Source organism: Myripristis murdjan, chromosome 7 (assembly GCF_902150065.1).
Source record: "Myripristis murdjan chromosome 7, fMyrMur1.1, whole genome shotgun sequence".
Taxonomy (NCBI): Eukaryota; Metazoa; Chordata; class Actinopteri; order Holocentriformes; family Holocentridae; genus Myripristis; species Myripristis murdjan.
In genome coordinates, this window is record NC_043986.1 from 18,821,428 (window position 1) to 18,841,621 (window position 20,194).

General features: G+C 38.9%; 2 protein-coding genes and 1 long non-coding RNA gene across 3 annotated transcripts; 2 read left to right on the top strand and 1 right to left on the bottom strand.

Moving 5' to 3' along the window:
- Positions 1-3,019: 3,019 nt before the first annotated feature.
- LOC115361998 (cytosolic sulfotransferase 3-like) lies at positions 3,020-8,992 on the top strand. The gene is made up of 8 exons (XM_030055745.1): positions 3,020-3,133; positions 3,927-4,065; positions 4,184-4,315; positions 4,673-4,773; positions 5,978-6,104; positions 7,461-7,558; positions 7,719-7,893; positions 8,047-8,992. Exons 1-8 carry the CDS (start codon positions 3,113-3,115, stop codon positions 8,157-8,159), a joined length of 906 nt encoding a protein of 301 aa, XP_029911605.1. The 5' UTR covers positions 3,020-3,112; the 3' UTR covers positions 8,160-8,992.
- A 3,489-nt stretch (positions 8,993-12,481) lies between these two features.
- LOC115362000 (uncharacterized) lies at positions 12,482-13,406 on the top strand. The gene is made up of 3 exons (XR_003928469.1): positions 12,482-12,560; positions 13,091-13,217; positions 13,314-13,406. It is a non-coding gene; the product is annotated as an uncharacterized LOC115362000 (long non-coding RNA).
- An 828-nt stretch (positions 13,407-14,234) lies between these two features.
- Positions 14,235-19,812, bottom strand: LOC115361999 (cytosolic sulfotransferase 2-like). Its single transcript, XM_030055746.1, has 8 exons — positions 19,738-19,812; positions 17,442-17,580; positions 17,188-17,316; positions 16,934-17,034; positions 16,705-16,831; positions 16,504-16,601; positions 15,677-15,851; positions 14,235-15,541 (listed from the first exon to the last, which is right to left on the bottom strand). The coding sequence occupies exons 2-8, from the start codon at positions 17,578-17,580 to the stop codon at positions 15,429-15,431; spliced, it is 882 nt and encodes a 293-aa protein (XP_029911606.1). The 5' UTR covers positions 19,738-19,812; the 3' UTR covers positions 14,235-15,428.
- Positions 19,813-20,194: the final 382 nt, after the last annotated feature.

A 20,194-nucleotide genomic window follows, 5' to 3' on the forward strand; every position in this document is an offset into this window, starting at 1 on the left:
ATCTGATTTATTTATTACAGAAGAAGGGAAAGGAAGGTAGAGGAGAAAGGCCTACAGTACATGTTGGAGGAAAAGGCTTCACTGAAAAACAGTCAGTTTGAAAAATTTCATAATCAAATCTCAGCAGCATCTTGGAGGGAGTGATTACTTGTTCCAGCAGTTTCTGGACAGTTCTGGTGAAAGAGTGCATCTCATTGGCAGCAGCATCAGGACAGGTTTTGAAACTATGCCTCTTGCATTGCTGATGGTAAACATGAATTCATTTACACTAGGATTTGGTTTGACAGCTCTCACCGTATCAGGTGGACTTTGGAGTGAACAAGGGAGGGAACTCTTTATTTGGAGGAGTAGCTAATCTGACGTCACAGCAGTGAAATATTAATTGTTTGTTCGCATGATAGTCCTTGGCCAGCATTCACTTTGACAGCAAGATGAGGAAAACAGATTGTTTCCCTTCCTGACACACTGCCTTGTGTTTTTTTGTTTGTTTGTTTTTTCTGTCAGACACTTTCATTTAGTTTCCCAATCAGTTCAGCATGGCATAAATGCATTATCATACCTTTTCTGTGATTAACATCAAGTCAAAATACCCACGACACATGTCACGGTTTAGAACTGACTGGAATAACCAGTTACTCAAACTAGGTTCCAGTTGACTCCAGGTCAATGCAACACAAACACTCCCACAAGTATGAGTAAAAAGAAATTAAAATTTATTTACATAAACAGCCTGCCTAAAACACATTAAATCATTGGAGAATGAACAACAAAAACCTGGTAAAAAATATTAAAAGTCCTTTCCCACAATACAAAAAACAATGTCTGCTAGTAGACTTAAATTCCAACAGTGAGGTGCTCTGGTTTCTCACTGGATAAGAGCACACACCACTTGTTAATGCTGAGTCCTTATTGCAGCGAACCTCAGGCCATTTCCTGCATGTCATCCCCTCTCTCTCCCCTGCCTTTCCTGTCTCTCTCTGCTGTGACTGTCCAAAGAAAAAGCAGACATGCCAAAAAAAAAAAAAAAAAAAAATAACTTAAAAATTCCAACAATGTCAACCTGTTGGGAAAATTCTAAAATGAACATGGAGTCACCAAAGTCAAAGCTGTTGTGTTTATTTCTCTTGCAGCAAGGAGACAAGTCAGTACAATAGTACAGAGTTATCTGAAGAAAAGTTGAGCATGTGAGTCTTTATGTGCATGATTCTTGTTCAGTCATATAATGTTGTCCAGTCATAAACGTCATTGTTGCTATGGAGACTCACCTAGGAAGTGAAAAGTTGGGTGCAGTGCAAGATGCTAGGGTGCAAGATGCTACATTCCATGGTGAGAGTGACCTTGAACAACAAGAAGATACATGAGAACCCTATGTTTGAACATTGTGTACTGGCACTCTGTTCTTTCTTATTCAGTATAAGATAGGCAGCACATTTTTCTAACATTTCCCTCCTGTTTATACTTAACAAGAAAGAAAGACAGAAAACAAAATATTATCAACTTTAATTCACACAAAAATGTAAACCACACTGTAATCATCGAAAAAGTCAATAAGGCAACATGTCATGGGAGTCAGAGGTTACTACCTCTCCACCGGAGGAGGTCAGTCTTTACCACTGCCTCAAGCTGAAATCCATAAACAAAAGCAATGTATATACAACACAGGTGCGGGTGGCCTCCCGGTCGTATCATCACGTCGTCACTTAACACTTCATGCAGATTTTCATTAAGTGAGTCATTATTAGGAGAGGACCACCATCACACGCTGTCCTCCGCAGCCAGGGAATCGAATTGTCGTCATCGGAGACTTGCTGGTACATAGTCTTGCTTAGTGTCGGAGATGAGGAGAGAGGTCACGAGGCTGCTCCATTTCCCAAACCAGCTGTGCAGCATGTTGGAGAAGGGGTCATCCACGCCAGAGTTCTCTGCCAGAGATTAGGGATAAAAGTGCAACAGAAGGTGCCAAACATCTTACACACACCACCTTTCTCTGCTAGTAACACGTCTAAAGTCATTCTGTTGCCATGGAGACTCACCTAGGAAGTGAAATAAGTTGGGTACAGTGCAAGATGCTAGGGTGCAATATGCTACATTCTATGGTGAGAGTGACCATGAACAGCAAGAAGATACATGAGAATGCTATGTTCGAACATTGTGTACTGGCACTCTGTTCTTTCTTACTTAGTATAAGATAGGCAGCACATTTTTCTAACACTACCCCAAAGTCACAGCGGTCATCCCTCTTTTTGGGTTTGTCATCCTCTGGTTTGGCCCAAGGACAAGTGCAAAATTTACAAGTAAATACAATAAAATAGATAAATAAATGTATCAATATATTCATTAGTCCCTGAATAAAAGAAGGCAGACCCCCCCCCCCCCCCCCCCGCCACACACACACACACACACACACACACACACACACACACAATACACATAAGCTAAATAAACACAAACATGCAATATCTAAAGATCCTTCAATTATACCGAACCCTAACAGCTATCTTCTTGAAATACACACAAAAACAAAAAAGCTGTATTATATATTCACCATGCACCACTACAAGATACAAATTGTATAATACCTCGGGTCACTGAACTGAGAGGCAAAGTTTCCTGTTTAATGACAACTTCCAAGTGTCTGGCTTTTGCTAATACTCAAGCCTGTACAGCATCTCATGTCTGAAAATTGTCGAAGGGCCAGATGAGCAATTTGTAAGTGTTTTCAAGTTTGAGCCAGCAGAATGTGATGTTTCAAAAGAAAAAGTGTGAGAACTTTTTTTCATTATCATATGAGTGCCCAATAGAAACTGAGTTGCTTATCATTTAACCTTTGGAGAGCCAGCCATAAAGGAGGTTTTTGTAGATCCACGCCCATACAGACCTCATTAAAAAAAAAAAAAAAAAAAAAAAAAAAAAGGTGAATAGGAAACGCTAAGGGTTTGGTCCTCAGCAATCTCAGGATCAGTGTTTACTGTTTCACTGCAGGGATACGTCATTCAGAGCTTATGCAACAAGAGAAAGGGAAGGGAAATAGTTCACCGGAGAGCAAAGAAAGCCAAACAGTGGCAGAGGACAGACCAGCTGTACTACAAGGAAATTTTACAGTGCAATCAGCATGTCATACACCGAGGATCAGGTATGACTGTAAAAAAAAATGTAATTAGTATTTTTTTTTTTAACAATGTGTATTATGTTCTATTATTTGAACAGCGACTGTCTACTTCTTTACATAGGGTTTGTTTACTTCCTGTAGTTGTAACACAGAGCTGATGAAAACATGTTTGTAGAGTACAGTTAAATATTGGTTGTTGTTTTTCTTTGCTCACAGCAATAATAGAAGTGACTTTAATAAGATATCCCGAATGGTAATTGCAACAATAAAGCAAGGCAAGGCAATGCAGGTTTGTTTGTACAGCACCATTCATACAGAAAGCAAGTCAAAGTTCTTTACAGAGATGTAGAGATAAGAAAAAAATAAAACTTTGAAAGAACATGACATGTTTAAAATCAATAAAAAAAAAATTTATTTAAAAAACAAAGCAAGGAAAATTTAAAAATGATAATGGCAGAAACAAAACAAGAAGAAGGTGGTGAGATATGTGTTTTATAGGTGAGCTGCAGCAAACAGTAAGGTTTTAAGCCCTGGTTTAAATCAGCTAATTGTTGTTGCACACTTTGGGTATTCAGGAGCAAAGTAAAACTAGTAAGATTTTAGAGTGTATTCTTTAAGAATCGGTGTGATGTGCTCCACTTTCTTGGTGTTTGTTGTCTACATTGATTTACACATCAAACAATCACATCCATGACGCCAGTCTGTCTGTTCCCTCGACAAAATAAAAATAAACTACCTCCAAAGCAAATATGCTCTGCTATTGAAACCAGTTTGTTTGGTCTATTTCTGTGACACCCTGCTCATTTTTTCTCCTCAGGTGGATTCCCTTCCTCGACCGACCTTGATTGATTTCCATGGAGTCTCGATGACCCACTATTTCACAAGCAACTGGGAGAAAATTCAGAGCTTCCAGGCCAGGCCAGATGATATAGTTATTGCAACATACCCTAAAGCCGGTCTGTCTGCACGTCCACAAATTTTACTTTAACACTTGAAACAAAAGGGGAAAGGGGGGTCGCAGCTGCGACAGTCGGGGGTCTCTTGTGATTTCCTCATTTTAATTCTCTGTTTCAGGAACCACATGGGTCTCTTTCATCCTTGACCTTCTGTATTTTGGTCAGACAACTCCAGAGCGTCAGACATCCATGCCGATTCACATCAGGGTTCCTTTTCTGGAACTCGACATTCCTTCTTTACTTCTCTCAGGTTGAATCAAATGATCATACACACACAGTTTATTTCACTGTTACAGCACACACATTATTTAATCTTCGAGATGCCATCAAGGTGATTTTCTCACTTGACAATAAACCATCTCATTCGCAGTCACTTACACTTTATTGCATGATTCTAAAAGTAAAGTGTATCAAAGGTGAGTGTGTGTGCAGTTATTGCATGATATTGGTGCCTTCATCTTCAGTACAGTGACTAAAATGTAACATGGATTTTATTCATGTTTCCAAAGCACACTGTCATATTCAGTGATGTTTGAACAATTCTAATTTTATGTTATGATTTGCGAGCTCACTTCCTTGCTTACTCCACCCTCACTCTTCCATATAGGAACAGAAATGGCTGATAACCTCCCCACTTCTCCACGCCTCATCAAAACCCATCTTCCAGTCCAGTTTCTGCCCAAGTCCTTTTGGGAGCAGAACTGCAGGGTACAGTATGTCTTCCTTCCTCTAAGTCAACACATAACTCCCAGTGCTTTAACATGGAAGCAGAAAAATCTATGGGAATAACATTGTTTAGGCATATTTAAAACAGTGACTTATGAACTGAATTACTAGACCACATTACTCTGTTATCAGATCGTATATGGAGCTGAGAAAAAAAATAGACCAAATTATATGTGATAATACATTACAAACACTCCTTCAAGCAATGGACCAATATAAATTGAAACATTGGAAATATCTAATAATGTGTAATAAAAAAAAAAAAAAAAAAAGTGCGTTTTCTGATGCAGCTCAAAAAAAAAAAAAAAAATCAGTAAAATGGATTGACAAGATAGTACACATATGATATTGGAGTAATACAGTAGTATTACAGTTTCCATCAGTTCCCAACTTTTTAGTGAACATGTGATTCACGGCTCTGGAACCAGGTTAACTTTTAGCTGGCTAGACTAGCATGAAAAAAATTATAGTTAAATGCAGAGGAAGAGGCTGGCTATTTGAAAATACTGAAGATGGAATCAGTCATTTGTAATATCATTAAACATTAGGATACCTGTAAATATGTTTAAGGAAAACCAGGTATTGATGGAGCTTCAGATTTAAAATGCATGGAAACATATCGAATGAAACAGTAATTTGCACCACATATGCACAATACAAATCCAGCTTGATAAGGAAAAACACAGTTTTCTGTCCATGTTACTGCTTATTTAAACAGAGGGATCTACAAAACTACTGCAGACTCCAACCCTGGCGCCTAAATCATCAGGATTTTTAACATATATTTCGTAGTCTTGTCCCCCCCCCTCCCCCGGGACCCTAGTGAGGATAAGCGGTTTAGAAGATGAATGAATCCCAGCATGCTTGTTTGCTGCGAAGGAAAATTCGAGGAAATGAGTGTCCCTCTTCCATGACAAGTGCAGTATGATAACCCTGATCAAACTAACTTCAACATGTAGGACTTGATTTCTATTCAGAAACTGAATGGCTGTAGAAGGAAATATAGAAAACTGGGACTGATAACATGTCTGCCTCCAGGCACTGGTACAGCAGATTTACATGATCAGCTGTTAATGAGCACTTCAGCAGCTGATCGGTGTCAAAGTGATGGAAAATGGTGTAAAATCATGATACATTTCAAGCTGATGTTGGTGTAATCTATGTGTTTTTTCCCCTCTGCATGCAGATCGTCTATGTGGCCCGCAATGCCAAAGACAATGCTGTGTCCTTCTTCCATTTTGACCGGATGAACAAGGTTGAGCCTGAGCCCGGAGACTGGAACAGCTATCTACAGAGATTCATGGACGGGAAGAGTATGAATGAAATAGATCAGTGGGAGAGAAATCCACATGTTTTTTAATTCATAGTCCTGTCTCGCGGTCCTCTCATACACTATATCGCCAAAAGTATTCGCTCGGCTGCCTTCACACACATATGAACATGAGTGACATCCCATTCTTAAACCATAGGATTTAATATGATGTGGGCCCATCCTTTGCAGCTATAACAGCTTCAACTCTTCTAGGAAGGCTTTCCACGCGGTTTAGGAGTGTGTTTATGGGAATTTTTGACCATTCTTCCAGAAGTGCATTTGTGAGGTCAAACACTGATGTTGGACAAGAAGGCCTGGCTCGCAGTCTCCGCTCTAATTCATCCCAAAGGTGTTCTCTCGGGTTGAGGTCAGGACTCTGTGCAGGCCAGTCAAGTTCTTCCACACCAAACTCGCTTATCCATGTCTTTATGGACCTTGCTTTGTGCACTGGTGCGCAGTCGTGTTGGAACAGGAAGGGCCATCTCCAAACTGTTCCCACAAAGTTGGGAGCATGAAATTGTCCAAAATGTCTTTGTATGCTGAAGCATTAAGAGTTCCTTTCACTGGAACTAAGGGGCCAAGCCCAGCTCCTGAAAAACAACCCCACACCATAATCCCCCCTCCACCAAACTTTACACTTGGCACAATGCAGTCAGACAAGTACCGTTCTCTTGGCAACCACCAAACCCAGACTCGTCCATCAGATTGCCAGACGGAGAAGCGTGACTCGTCACTGCAGAGAACACGTGTCCACTGCTCTAGAGGCCAGTGGCGGCGTGCTTTACACCATTGCATCCGATGCTTTGCATTGTGCTTGGTGATGTGTGGCTTGGCTGCAGCTGCTCGGCCATGGAAACCCATTCTATGAAGCTCTCTATGCACTGCTCTTGAGCTAATCTGAAGATCACATGAAGTTTAAAGGTCTCAAGCTATTGACTCTGCAGAAAGTTGGCGTCCTCTGCGCACTATGCGTCTCAGCATCCGCTGACCCCGCTCTGTGATTTTATGTGGCCTACCACTCCGTGGCTGAGTTGCTGTTGTTCCCAATCGCTTCTACTTTGTTATAGTACCACTAACAGTTGATTGTGGAATATTTAGTAGCGAGGAAGTTTCACAACTGGACTTACTGCACAGGTGGCATCCTATTATATGACTATTACAGCACCATGCTGGAATTCACTGAGCTCCTGAGAGCGACCCATTCTTTCACAAATGTTTGTAGAAGTAGTCTGCATGCCTAGGTGCTTGATTTTATACACCTGTGGTCATGGAAGTGATTGGAACACCTGAATTCAATGATTTGGATAGATGAGCGAATACTTTTGGCAATATAGTGTATGTGTCTCTGTGGTTTCAGTGGTTTTTGGATCCTGGTACGACCATGTGACCGGCTGGTGGGAGAAGAAACAGACTCATTCTAAAATCCATTACATGTTTTACGAGGATTTGATTGAGGTAAACGTGCAGCCAGCATGGGTGTGTGTGTGTGTGTGTGTGTGTTTGTGTGTGTGTGTGTGTGCATGTGTGTGTTTCTGAGGAGTCTTTTTAGTGTAGTTTAAGCACCTTGTGGTGGTTGGTGTAGTTGTGACATGCCGTGTGACGACTATGTTCCCAGGATACTGGACGGGAAATCGACCAACTCTGCCACTTTCTTGGACTGTCGCCTTCAGTAGAGGAGAAGGAAAGAGTCAGAGGGGGAGTGCAGTTCGACAACATGAAGAAGGACAACATGGTTAACTATTCTACAGTTGAAATTATGGATTCGAAGATTTCTCCCTTCATGAGAAAAGGTATAATGTTCAACATTATAACATACAGGAAAAGAACGAGGTGTTTTTCTCCTGCTTCTGCAGTTTCTGATTCAGAGATTCATCGTCCATGTCAATATCTGCTCAAATAATCCCATAAATGCTAAAATAAATAGCTTCTCTGTGGTTCTCCAGGAAAGGTTGGTGACTGGAAGAACCATTTCACTGTGGCCCAGAATGAGCAGTTTGATGAAGACTACAAGAAAAAGATGAAGAACACCACACTGCAGTTCCGCACAGAAATCTGAGGAGGACTGAAGAGGCTGTGCACGTGTAGGGACAGACCAGTCACTCTGGATGATCCAGGGTTTTTATCATGCCTTAAACCACTTGGGTCCTTTGAGGGGCTTACAGGGCATCCACTGCTAAATGAGCTATAGTTTAATTTCACTGTAACTGAATTCACTATAAAAAGTATGAGGGATTATTTTAATGTTTTCTTTTTTCTGGTTTAATCTTACTGTGATTTGGCAGTGTTCAAGTATGCCATCTAAATAACTGAACCCACTGAAACCTGCAAAGATTCAGTTGATTTCCTTTCCTCACAGAAAAGCAGCAAAAATAAAAAAGTGAAAATCAGCCAAAGAAAATTATGAGTATAATCATCAGAACTGTATATTTAATGTCAGATCAGTGGTGCTGGATAGACATCAGATGTCTTGTGTTTAAATGAAAGGAAGTACACAAAATTACCTCAGATGGTTTTCTGCGGCTTATTAAAAGTCAACTTGGGAGTCCAAGATAAAAGCCCATGCCTTAAACAATATTATATGTCATAAATAATTCACTTGTGACATACTGACACTTAGAATCTATGTAGAAGTAGTGTGAAACTGTGATTATTGTTTCTGTTGTAAAATTATTGTAGGATTAATGCACATATTTCAACACAATGCATATATTTTTACACAATACAAATTTTTTAAAATATTGTTAAATCACATGTTTTTATATTTTTACATTCCCTTTCTATTTCTTATAATTTCACTCATGATTATATTATGTTTTTCTCTTGAGAATTTGAGCAATTGCATCTGTCCCAATTTCCCCATGGGGATCAATAAACTATTTCTGATTCTGATTCTGTTTGTTATTGTATCTTGTATGGCAGCACCAACGTCCATGCTGTGAATGCCCAACAAAGTGAGAACTTTCTCAGAGTTTAAACTCAAAGTTCCTGTTGAAGTGGTGGGAGCAACACCGGAGATGCTTGGCTGAGCGGTGCATGTCACAACAGGAAGGATGACAGATTACCCCAAAGACTGTATCAAGAGGCTTTTGTGCAATTTGTTCTTATTTATTTACTTATTTATTCAGTAACTTTATTATATGTTTTATTGAAATCATATTGCAGCTCACATTTTTTAATTATTCTGCTTTTTTTGTTGTTGTTGTTGTTTCTGTTGTTGTTTCAACCTTTATGAGAGGCCGTGTGCCTAAAAATGGTCTGAATGGGGAAAATGCCCAGTGAGAGGGGTAATGGCAGATAAAGCTGATAGGGGGAGCTAGAGGGGTGTACAATACTCTGAGATGCCAGTGTAGATAGAGACTGAGGTTCCAGGAAGGGAGTGTGGGAGGTAAACAATCAGTCACTTGAAGAGACTGAATGATGTGCTGCAAGTTGGCTGCACTCAGCATTCAGCTAGCCTTCCTGTTGGGATGGACTCAAGCCTGAAGAGGGAGAAATAATCCCAAAACAGATTAAAACTGTCATTGAAAACAATATTGTGAGTTCTCCAGGCAGAATGGAGCCAAGTGTGAAGGCTGAGGATTCTGTTGAAACACCGGCTCCACAGGCCAGTGTGGGAATCAGACCAGAAATAAAAACAGACTTTCCACATCTACTTAAAGGGTTAAAAAGGTCATTTAAGTAGTTTTTGGCCAGCTCAGAGTGCTTCGTTTGTCCCCACATCAACTCTTGTATTTGATTGATTTATTTGCAGAGGGACAACGCAAGTTAATGAACAAACACCATATATGAGTACAAGAGTACAAAAATAGTGTTGTAAACAAGCCAGGTTGTAGCCAAAGGCTAATTTCTAGTCCCTGGTAAGATGTTCCCTGAAAGATAAAAAAAAAAAAAAAAATACAAATCTAAAAACATAGTCCATATATCTAAGTAAGGTAACATGACACATCTCACAAGTTACAATAGGGCCCAGGTTAATACAGTACAATACAGTAAAAGACAAAACAATACAGCAGTACTAGACAGATATGACATTTAACCTATAGATCAGTAACTATAATAAGTTAGAGGTTTTACTGTAACCCAATTCAAAATACACGTAGATGGAGGCCTACACTATTAGCCTTAATACTAAGTTAAAAGTATGCCACATATGTTTGGGAGTGTGCACACATCTGATTCAATAGAAGCCATTCTTTTAGATGCACTTTGAACGTATTGTATGTTGGGCATTCTCTAATTTCACTTGGAAGACCATTCCAGAAGTTGCCTCCCCTGACCGAGAGCACAGATTGACCAGCGACTGTGCAGCAGTAGGGAATTATACAGTCCCCTCTGGCTGAGGCCCTGGTGGTTCTGGAGGTATTGGAAGTTATCTTCTTTAAATAGCCAGCTAGTGGGGACGGGGCTAAGCCGTGAAAGACTTAAATAACACACGCATTTTTAAAGTGTATCAGGTTTTCAAGACTTAGCAACTTGTGCTTGGTCAGGATGGCACTGTGACGGAAGGACCTGGGTTTTTTTGCAAAAACTTTCAGGGCATGCTTGTAAACTATCACTTGTGTGGTGGAGGACAGGAGTGTGTGAGGATTATCCAGGACGTCAGAGACCATGGAGCTGCTCACAAGGGAGGGAACTCTTCATTTGGTGGAGTAGCTAATCTGACGTCACAGCAGTGAAATATGAATGGTTTTCTCACATGACAGTCCTTGGCCAGCATTCACTTTGACAGCAAGACAAGGAAAACAGATTGTTTCCTTCCCTGACAAACTGCCTCCTGTTTTTTTATTCTGCCAGTTCATGTCAGATACGTTCTGTTGGTTTCCCAATCATGCCATAAACACATTATCATCATTTTTTCTGATGAAAATCAAGTCAAAATACTCACAGCACATGTCTCAGTTTAGAACTGACTGGAATAGCCAGTTACTTAGACCTTAGTTCTACTTGATCTCGGGCCAATACAACACAAACACTCACACAAGAATGAGTAAAAAGAATTTAAAAGGTATTTTAGGGAAACCAGCCACAAAAGAGGTGTTCTAGACACATGCACAAACCTCAAAAAAAAAAAAAAAAAAAAAAAATGAAGTGCTGAGGGGGTGGGCCTCAACAATAAATCAGTAAACAAAATAGTGTTTAACTGCAGCTAGATGTCATGGCTTATTTAACAAGAGAAGAAGGGGAAAAATGCCACACAGCGAAGAAAGCCAAACAGAAGCAGAAGACAAACCAATTGTAGTAAGAGGAAATTTAACTAAATTATCAGCATATCATGTTCCCAGGACCAGGTATGTCTGTAAAAAAAAAAATGTGCATACTGTCCTATTACTTAAACAGCTATTGTCTGTTACTTTACGTAGGGTTTGTTAACATATTGTAGTTGTAACACAGAGCTGATGAAAACACTTTCGTTGTTTTGTTGATTGTCGTTTGCTTTTCTTTGCTCACAGCGCTAACAGAAGTGATTCCCAAAAGTGAACTGCACAGACAGTTAACAGCCTTGTTAACACTGATTTACATATCACGCCCATGACGCAGTCTGTCTGCTCCCCCGACAAAATAAAAATTAATTACTTCCAAAGCAAACATTTTATGTTCTTGTCAACAGTTCGTCTGGTCTTCGATTCTGTCCCCCTCAGGTGGATTCCCTTCCTCGACTGACCTTGTTTGATTTCCACGGAGTCTCGATGACTCAGCATTACACAAACAACTGGGAGAAAATTCAGAGCTTCCAGGTCAGGCCAGATGATATAGTTATTGCAACATACCCTGAAGCCGGTCTGTCTGCACATGTCCACAAATTTTACTTTAACACTTGAAACAAAAGGGGATAGGGGGGTAGCAGCTGGGACAGTCGGAGGTCTCTTGTGATTTCCTCATTTTAATTCTCTGTTTCAGGAACCACATGGGTCTCTTTCATCCTTGACCTTCTGTATTTTGGTCAGACATCTCCAGAGCGTCAGACATCCATGCCGATTCACATCACGGTTCCTTTTCTGGAACTCGACATTCCTTCTTTACTTCTCTCAGGTTGAATCAAATGATCATACACACTCACTTTATTTCACTGTTACAGCACACACATCATTTAACCTTCGAGATGCCATCAAGGCGATTTTCTCACTTGACAATAAACCATCTCATTCATAGTAATTTACACTTAATTGCATTATTATAAAAGTAGAGTGTATCAAAGTTGAGTGTGTGTGCAGTTATTGCATGATATTGGTGGCTTCGTCTTCAGTACAGTGACTAAAATGTAACATGGATTTTATTCATGTTTCCAAAGCACACTGTCATATTCAGTGATGTGTGAACAATTCTAATTATATATTATTATATATCTAATTATATAGGAACAGATTTGGCCGATAAGCTCCCCACTTCTCCACAACTTATCAAAACCCATCTTCCAGTCCAGCTTGTGCCCAAGTCTATTTGGGAGCAAAACTGCAGGGTACAGTATGTCTTCCTTCCTCTAAGTCAACACATAACAATACTGTTTAGGCATATTTAAAACAGTGGCTTACAAACTGAATTACTACACCATTCAGTTTGACATTACTCTGTGTTATCAGATGGTATATGGGGTTAAGAAAAAAATAGACCAAAATGTATTGGTATCATACATTACAAATGCTTCTTCAAGTGATGGACCAATATAAATTTAAACATTGGAAATATCAAATAATATGTGATAAATAAACAAAAAAAAGACACCATTTGATGTTTTGATGCATTAAAGGTGTATTTTATGACTTCAGAACACGCAGCTTTAACAAAAATCAGGAAAATGGATTGACAAGATAGTACACATTCTACAGGGCAGTACTACAGTAGTATTACCGTACTATTCTATCTGCCTGAGTGTTAGTGGTTGATCAAATCAAATCCGGTTTAGGAAGCTTTGAAATGTGAGTGGACGTCCTGCCCCAGAATTTTAGTTAGTTTGGGTAATCTATGTGTTTTTTTCCCTTCTGTATGCAGATCGTCTATGTAGCCCGTAATGCCTAAGACAATGTTGTGTCCTTCTTCCATTTTGACCGGATGAACAAGGTTGAGCCTGAGCCTGGAGACTGGAACAGCTATCTACAGAGATTCATGGACAGGAAGAGTACGTATGAAATAGATCAGTGGAAGAGAAATCCACATATTTTTGAATTCATAGTCCTCTCTTGCTGTCCTCTCATGTGTGTCTCTGTGGTTTCAGTGGTTTTTGGATCCTGGTACGACCATGTGACCGGCTGGTGGGAGAAGAAACAGACTCATTCTAAAATCCATTACATGTTTTACGAGGATTTGATTGAGGTAAATGTGCAGCTTGGGAGTCCAAGATAAAAGCCCATGCCTTAAACAATATTGCATGTCATAATTTATTCATCCAGGACATACTGACACTTAGGGGGACAAAGTGTGAGAGTGTGAAGTGTGGTTGCTGTAGTTGTTGTATTATTACTGTCGGATTAATGCACATATTTTTTACATAATACACATATATTTACATTTGTAATGCACATAGTTGTTGTTTTCCCTTTATATTTCTTAAACTTTCACTTATGCTTGTACATGTTTTTCTCCTGAGAATTTGAGCAGCTGGCCTGGTTTTCCACGGGGATCAATAATCTATTTCTGATTCTTTTTCTGATTGTATCTTTTGTGGTAGCGCAGCTATGGGATGTGTACCCATGCAGCATCATTTAAATTCAATCACTATGCTATCAGTCAGAAATGGGCAAAGATACATCATAATCTTTAAAAGTTCAAGTCCAGATATCCATGCCCAGCCTCAGATCAGGTGCTGGTAGTTCACAGGAATGTCTATAGAATCATTAAAATGAGTAACAGGCTACCGCACACCGTGTTGACTTTCCTTAGTTTTTATTTCGAGCGAACAATGCATTTCGCCTGCAGTGTCATCAGGTTTGCTTAGGTATGGTCTGAGCTCACACAGGTGTGACTAAATCACCTTCCAGTCACATGACCATTGGTTCTTCAAAGTCATAATTTTCAAAATGCAATATGACCAGGTGAGATACCCTCCTGTGTATAAATACAAACTACATTACATAATAAATAACCACTGGTAATGAATCATCTCTAGAAAAAAAATAATTAACCAAGTGGCCAACATCTTAAGCTTATTACACAAAGTCATCACAAACATCCTAACAGGCCTAAGATGAGCAATTAGTCATAGAAATACATATATACCATCTGCACACCATAATAAAAGTGTTGTGTTTAAACACCAAAATCCAATGGAGTCAATCAACACACAATATTACAACATAGGCTATACAAGAGCAATTAATATAATAGAGAAATACACTGTCTACACACCATAGTTCAAAATTCCACGACATCGCAAATTATACATGCAGACAAAAAGACAAGTAGGCAGATACCATGGCAAAAACACCAATCATAAGAAACCTACAGGTGGGTCTATAGGAAACAACTCAAGTCCTGTGATTCATTTATGTCCCAGGGTTCAATAGTGGACAGCTGATTTATCCAAAAGGCCTCCCTTCTCAAGAGTTGTTTCACAATGTTCACAATTGTTCATTTTATGATGTATTTACATGATTTTTTAAAATATTTTATTAATCATTGGGAAAGTATTTTGAGTATCCTGGAAATACAAAATTCCTCCACTCTAAAGTATCTTGTTACAAATTCTATTTGATTTTTTTCAGCCCTGTCAAATATCAGTTACAAAATTCTCAGAAGAGCACAGTCCTAAGAAGCCACTTTGTTGTCAGTCATATCTTTCCAAGGGAACTTAACATTTCTGTCCACTGAGTTCATGTGTTTCATTAATTTTTAACTCCTGGACCAGTTATGGTCGTCTCCTGGCCAGTCCTTTAGGGTTGGTAATGTTACCAGACACTTCTCTAAAATGATTTCTTACAGACACACACCTGGATAGTAAGCCTTATATTTGGAAAATTACGCCTAATTAAAATTACTCACCAGATGGAAATTTTAGAATAATACAAAAAGATAACAAGATTGTTTGACTTGTACAATCCTGGGATGTGACCTCTAGGGAGCGCACAGGCTGAATTGTTCATGAATTAAATGTAATTTGCAATAGAAGTTGAGCAGCCTCTCTATGCAATTTGGAGAAAAAGTAAGAAAGCAAGAATTCTTTTTAAACAAATGCAAGTTATTTTGCCTTGTTATCTTAAAACTTTGAAGTTTTTGGAAAACCCTCCATGGGGCTCTGTAGTGCTTTTACAGTTTCTCTGTTAGCCATCAATTGCACTGACAGTCTCTGGTTCTGGCCATCATCATGCACCGTGCACACCCCGGCCAGGCCTGTCTAAATTTCAGTGCGGAACTGCAGTGTGGTGTTCTTCATCTTTTTCTTGTAGTCTTCGTCAAACTGTTCACTCTGAGCCACAGTGAAATGGTTCTTCCAGTCACCAACCTTTCCTGGAGAGCCAGAGAGAACCAGTTCGGTTAAATCTGAAAGGCTTGATTTTAACAGATGTTGCTATGAAAAATGAGTAGCGGAGATGTAATTTCTTGCCTAATAATGCCTTGACCCCCTCTCCTTTTTCACCATACCTTTTCTGATGAAGGAAGAAACCTTAAGGTCCATGCTTGGGACGGTAGAATAGTTGGTCATTTTATTTTTTTTCATGTTGTCAAACTGCACTGCCCCTCTGATTCTTTCCCTCTCCTCAGCAGATGGAGACAAGCCAAGAAAGGAGCAGAGACGGTCTATCTCTCTGCCAGTGTCCTGCAGTCACACATACTTGTACAGTGTGTTTGCTGTAGACTAATGCAGAGATCTAAAATATAATACTGTTAGCCTTGCAACACATGAATTAAAAACACATGCTTGTTAATCTTTCTGACCAATACAAACTCTGTTTGTCATATTTAAAACATCTGTGGACAATGTGAATTTATGTTGCTTTTCAATATAATGTGATAACATACATACTGATACATCTTTTTCACATTGCTAACACAAATATGTGTTGTGTTATAAATAATGGTTACCCGATGTGGGATTGTCTGATGTCCGATGTTGATATTTTAGCAGGGTAGCTGATGGTCTATATATAATGCCTTGATATCTTGTTGTTTTTGTTTTGCATCTGATTAAACAAAACTAAATTACTAAACACAAATGAATATTTATTTAATACAAATGTTGGTGTCTGCATTGTTTCTGTTTGCTGAAGTAGGTATGTGCTCTGCTCTCTACTTTTTATTTTGAATTTTAAAAAATATCGACCATGGTGGCTTATCCCATCTTTCTCAAAATGCCAGATTTTGGCCCAATTAATCAGCTGACCACTAGTTAAAAATCACATATGCACACATACAGACAAACACACACACATGCACCATGACCACCACCACATCAACAACAGATAACTCACCTCGATAAGATCTTCATAGAACATGTAATGAAGTTTGGAATGAGTCTGTTTCTTCTCCCACCAGCCTCTCACATGGTCATACCAGGATCCAAACACCACTAAAACCATAACACAATTCCTGAAGGGACATTTGGACGTGAAACAAGTTGAAATCACATGTCTTCTACACTAAAATGCTTCCAGTATTCTTCAGGAGCTCACCTTCTCCCTGTATGAAGTGCTGCAGAAAGCTGCTCCACTCTCCTGGCTCTGGCTGAAACATGTTCATGCGGCCAAAGTGGAAATAGGACACAGCTGTGTCCTTGGCATTACGAGCCACATAGACTATCTGCACAAAGCAAAAAATACTTGGTATTAATTTGTCAGCGTCAGGTTAGTGGGAGGTGTAGTATAAGGCGGGATGTAAATGAAGAAAAGACAGAAACAGTACCCTGCAGTTCTGCTCCCAGAAGGATTTGGGGACAAACTGCACGGGAAGATGAGATTTGATGAGGCGAGGAGAAGTAGGGAGCTGATCAACCAAGTCTTTTCCTTTATTGAAGGATAGAGTTAGAGAACAACAGGTGACACGAACAGATTAATAAACACTACGATTTATTTGCATTGAATATAATAAATATAATATAATGTGGTGAATTTGTTTCATAGTGTGAGGTGTGAATGGATTTGATGTCTTGGTTCAACCCGTGGGTTGAGAAGGCCTGCAGAGATCAAGGAAAGGCACTCTCATATGAATAGGGATGGATGACTGACGCTCTGGGGATGTCTGACCAAAATACAGAAGATCGAGGATCTGAGAGACCCAGGTGGTTCCTGAGGGGGTCACAACAACATGCCAACCAAATACATCCAACAACATATTCATAAATAAAGCAGTGTGTGTATGATGCTAAACATGATATAGTCTTGTAAGTCGAGTGCCAGAACCTGAAACTTGCCTGCTTTGGGGTAAGTAGCTATAAGAATATCGTCTGGTCTTGCTTTGACGTTCTGCACGTTGTCCCAGTTGTCCGTGAAACATTTGGTCATGGAAACTCCATGGAAGTCAAAAAGTTTAGGTCGAGGTGGCAGCTCCATCTGGAAGACTTTTTAATTCAAAATACACACAGAGCATTATAAATATAGCTGACCTATCATTATTGAGATACTGTTTATTTTCTTAGTGAAGCAAATGCAGTTGTTTATTGTCTTATTATGGAGAAATTTTTTTTATTGTTCATTAGTTATTACGCATTAATTACTCCTGATTCTGTATTGTTTGCCACTATTCCACTTTTATTAGTGAATGATCCATAGCTCTATTTTATATACTTGTCAAATCACTGTAATGACTTGTCAAAATCCTTTTATAAAAACTGACAACCAAACTTATCAATGACAATGATAGACTAGTCAAAATTAGATGGTGATTAGAGACTTTGAAAGTCAAAATGAACATATTTAAAGGAATATGCTGGTGAAGGTTTTCAGGCTCAGTAACATCTCTATCTGCGCCTGAGGCAAAGCCAATCGAGGACAAAGTGTAAGCAGCCCAAGGTAGGTCTAAAGCTTCTCACTCCAGCCTTAATCCAAGACGCTGTCACCTTCCCACACATAAGCTTTGAATTCCCAATAAGGATTCCCTCAAAGGACAAAAGCATACTACCCGAGCAGATGGACATTGGCTCTTATTTTCACTGAATGCTTTATTTTTACAGAGCGATGAAATTTATTTTCCCTGTGGACTGATAAAAGGAGAAGTGAGAGAGTCAAAACTAAATTTATTTGAACAAGAAGATGAAACTATTTTGGAAAAACATTTCATTTGTTCCTCATTCATTTTGTGAAACAACTGTATGTGTCGTCTATACATCTTTGCTTCACTAAATGAGGTGGCCTCTCCCCTACTCCACCTTGAAAAGAATCTGGTCTAGAATCTGGTCTAGAATGTACTTTTTTTTTTTTTTTTAATTCTCCTGATTAGTGTGTCTTTATTGTGTTTATTGTGCTAGTTTCCTCATCTGCTCTCTTGTCTTGCACATGCACACATGTAAAAAGACTTTCCACATTAGTTTTTACATGTTGCAGTAAACTGGTTTCTCCATTAGAAATTTTGTTGTGTTAACCGGATTTCTCCTAATCCTCTAACTCAATTACTGGATTTCTTTCATTATATGGCGTCTCAGACATTAGATAAATGTAAGGAATGTGTTGAATAACCTGATTACTAAAATTCATGTAAAACACACTGATTATCTGCATGCAGGACAGGAGTGAATGAGGAGTGAAGGAGACCATCTCTGAAAAAAAAAAAATCTATAAAAACGGGTTATTGTTTATCGGATAGTTAGGATGTGTTAAGTGCTAGTACCTGAGTTTAGTTCTTTTGCCTTTTAATTCACAGAACAGTGACTAGTAAACAACCAATGACCACTGCCTGATTTTTAGCTGACAGAATAATGACAACTAGTTTTTAGTGACTTGCCTAATAAGGAAAGAGTAAAGCTTGAAATTAATCACAAAATAATTACTAGAAGGCCTACCTGTTGAATTTAAAATAAAATTAGATTCAGAGTTAAATAAGAATCATTACGGCAATTATTAAAATCCCATCAGTGACTAGAGCCTGGAAAAGAAGAGATTAGCCTACCAATCACAAAATAATTACTAATGACTAATTTGATGCATTTTAGGCCATAAATAACAAACTGCCTTACCATACCAACATTAAAAATCGACACACAGTGTGAGTAGAGATACAGTGAATTACAACATTTCCTATTCAGCTAAATGTTGCCTTCCCACAGAGCTAACAATTGTGAAAGGATGACAGAACATTGACACTGAAACACACCTGGTAAAGACGGGTAAAACTTTAACAAAGCAACAAAATAAGTCCTCAAATAACTCTGACCTTCTTTTAATCGCCCTCATTTTTTTACTCTCTCTTACAGGAAAAAAAAAAAAAAAGTTATATTTTATAGCCTACTGGCAATCCATGACTGAAAGCTTGATTTTACTTCTCTTTTTCATATCATCTCAACCTTATTTAGAGTCCACATTACACAGAATTTTAATACTTTAATAATTCATAATCAAACTTCCAGGAGAAACTGGAGCATCAATCCATTGATTCAGGTCATTTATTAAAATCTCCTTGAATTAGATCTCTGATTGAAAGCACCAGCCCGGTTTTGTGAATTATGTCAATTCAAAGAACAACATTTATTGGCACTCAAAAATACACCCACTCACCTGACAGCTAGGGTGTTCAAACACTGTGAAGTCTCAGGCACAGTCAACAGTCAACTTGATCTGTAATATCCCCAGTAATATCATGCACGACTTCCTGGATTCAGTCTAGACTAGAATTACCCGTTCCCTACCTTCGGTGTGAGTCAGTCCATTATCCAGTCCATTAACTTTGAGGCCTGTTTGTCAAAAAATTTGGCCCAGTTTCAAACAGATCCTGTAGCTGTTTGACATTGCTATCACACTGTATTATCAGTGTGATAGCAATGTCAGGGAGAATCATTTTACTAATTTTCTGTTTACTTTGCAGAGAGAATTGATCATTGTCAAATGATTTTTGGAGGAAATTCTCTCATCAGTTGAAAGGTTAATCTCTTTGCATGCAAAAGAAAATGTGAAGAGTATTATTTAGCCAGAGTATACATCAAGATCATTATTTAAATAGAGTATGATGTTGTGA

Excerpts from the sequence above, each read along its gene's own strand:
- LOC115361999 (XM_030055746.1), bottom strand. The coding sequence starts at position 17,580 with ATGGAGCTGCCACCTCGACCTAAACTTTTTGACTTCCATGGAGTTTCC. Across the intron at positions 17,317-17,441 it reads AGCTACTTACCCCAAAGCAG|GAACCACCTGGGTCTCTCAG; the intron begins GCAAGTTTCAGG and ends TGACCCCCTCAG. Across the intron at positions 15,542-15,676 it reads TTCTTCCTTCATCAGAAAAG|GAAAGGTTGGTGACTGGAAG; the intron begins GTATGGTGAAAA and ends CTGGCTCTCCAG.
- LOC115361998 (XM_030055745.1), top strand. The coding sequence starts at position 3,113 with ATGTCATACACCGAGGATCAG. Across the intron at positions 4,066-4,183 it reads TGCAACATACCCTAAAGCCG|GAACCACATGGGTCTCTTTC; the intron begins GTCTGTCTGCAC and ends TCTCTGTTTCAG. Across the intron at positions 4,774-5,977 it reads TTTGGGAGCAGAACTGCAGG|ATCGTCTATGTGGCCCGCAA; the intron begins GTACAGTATGTC and ends CTCTGCATGCAG.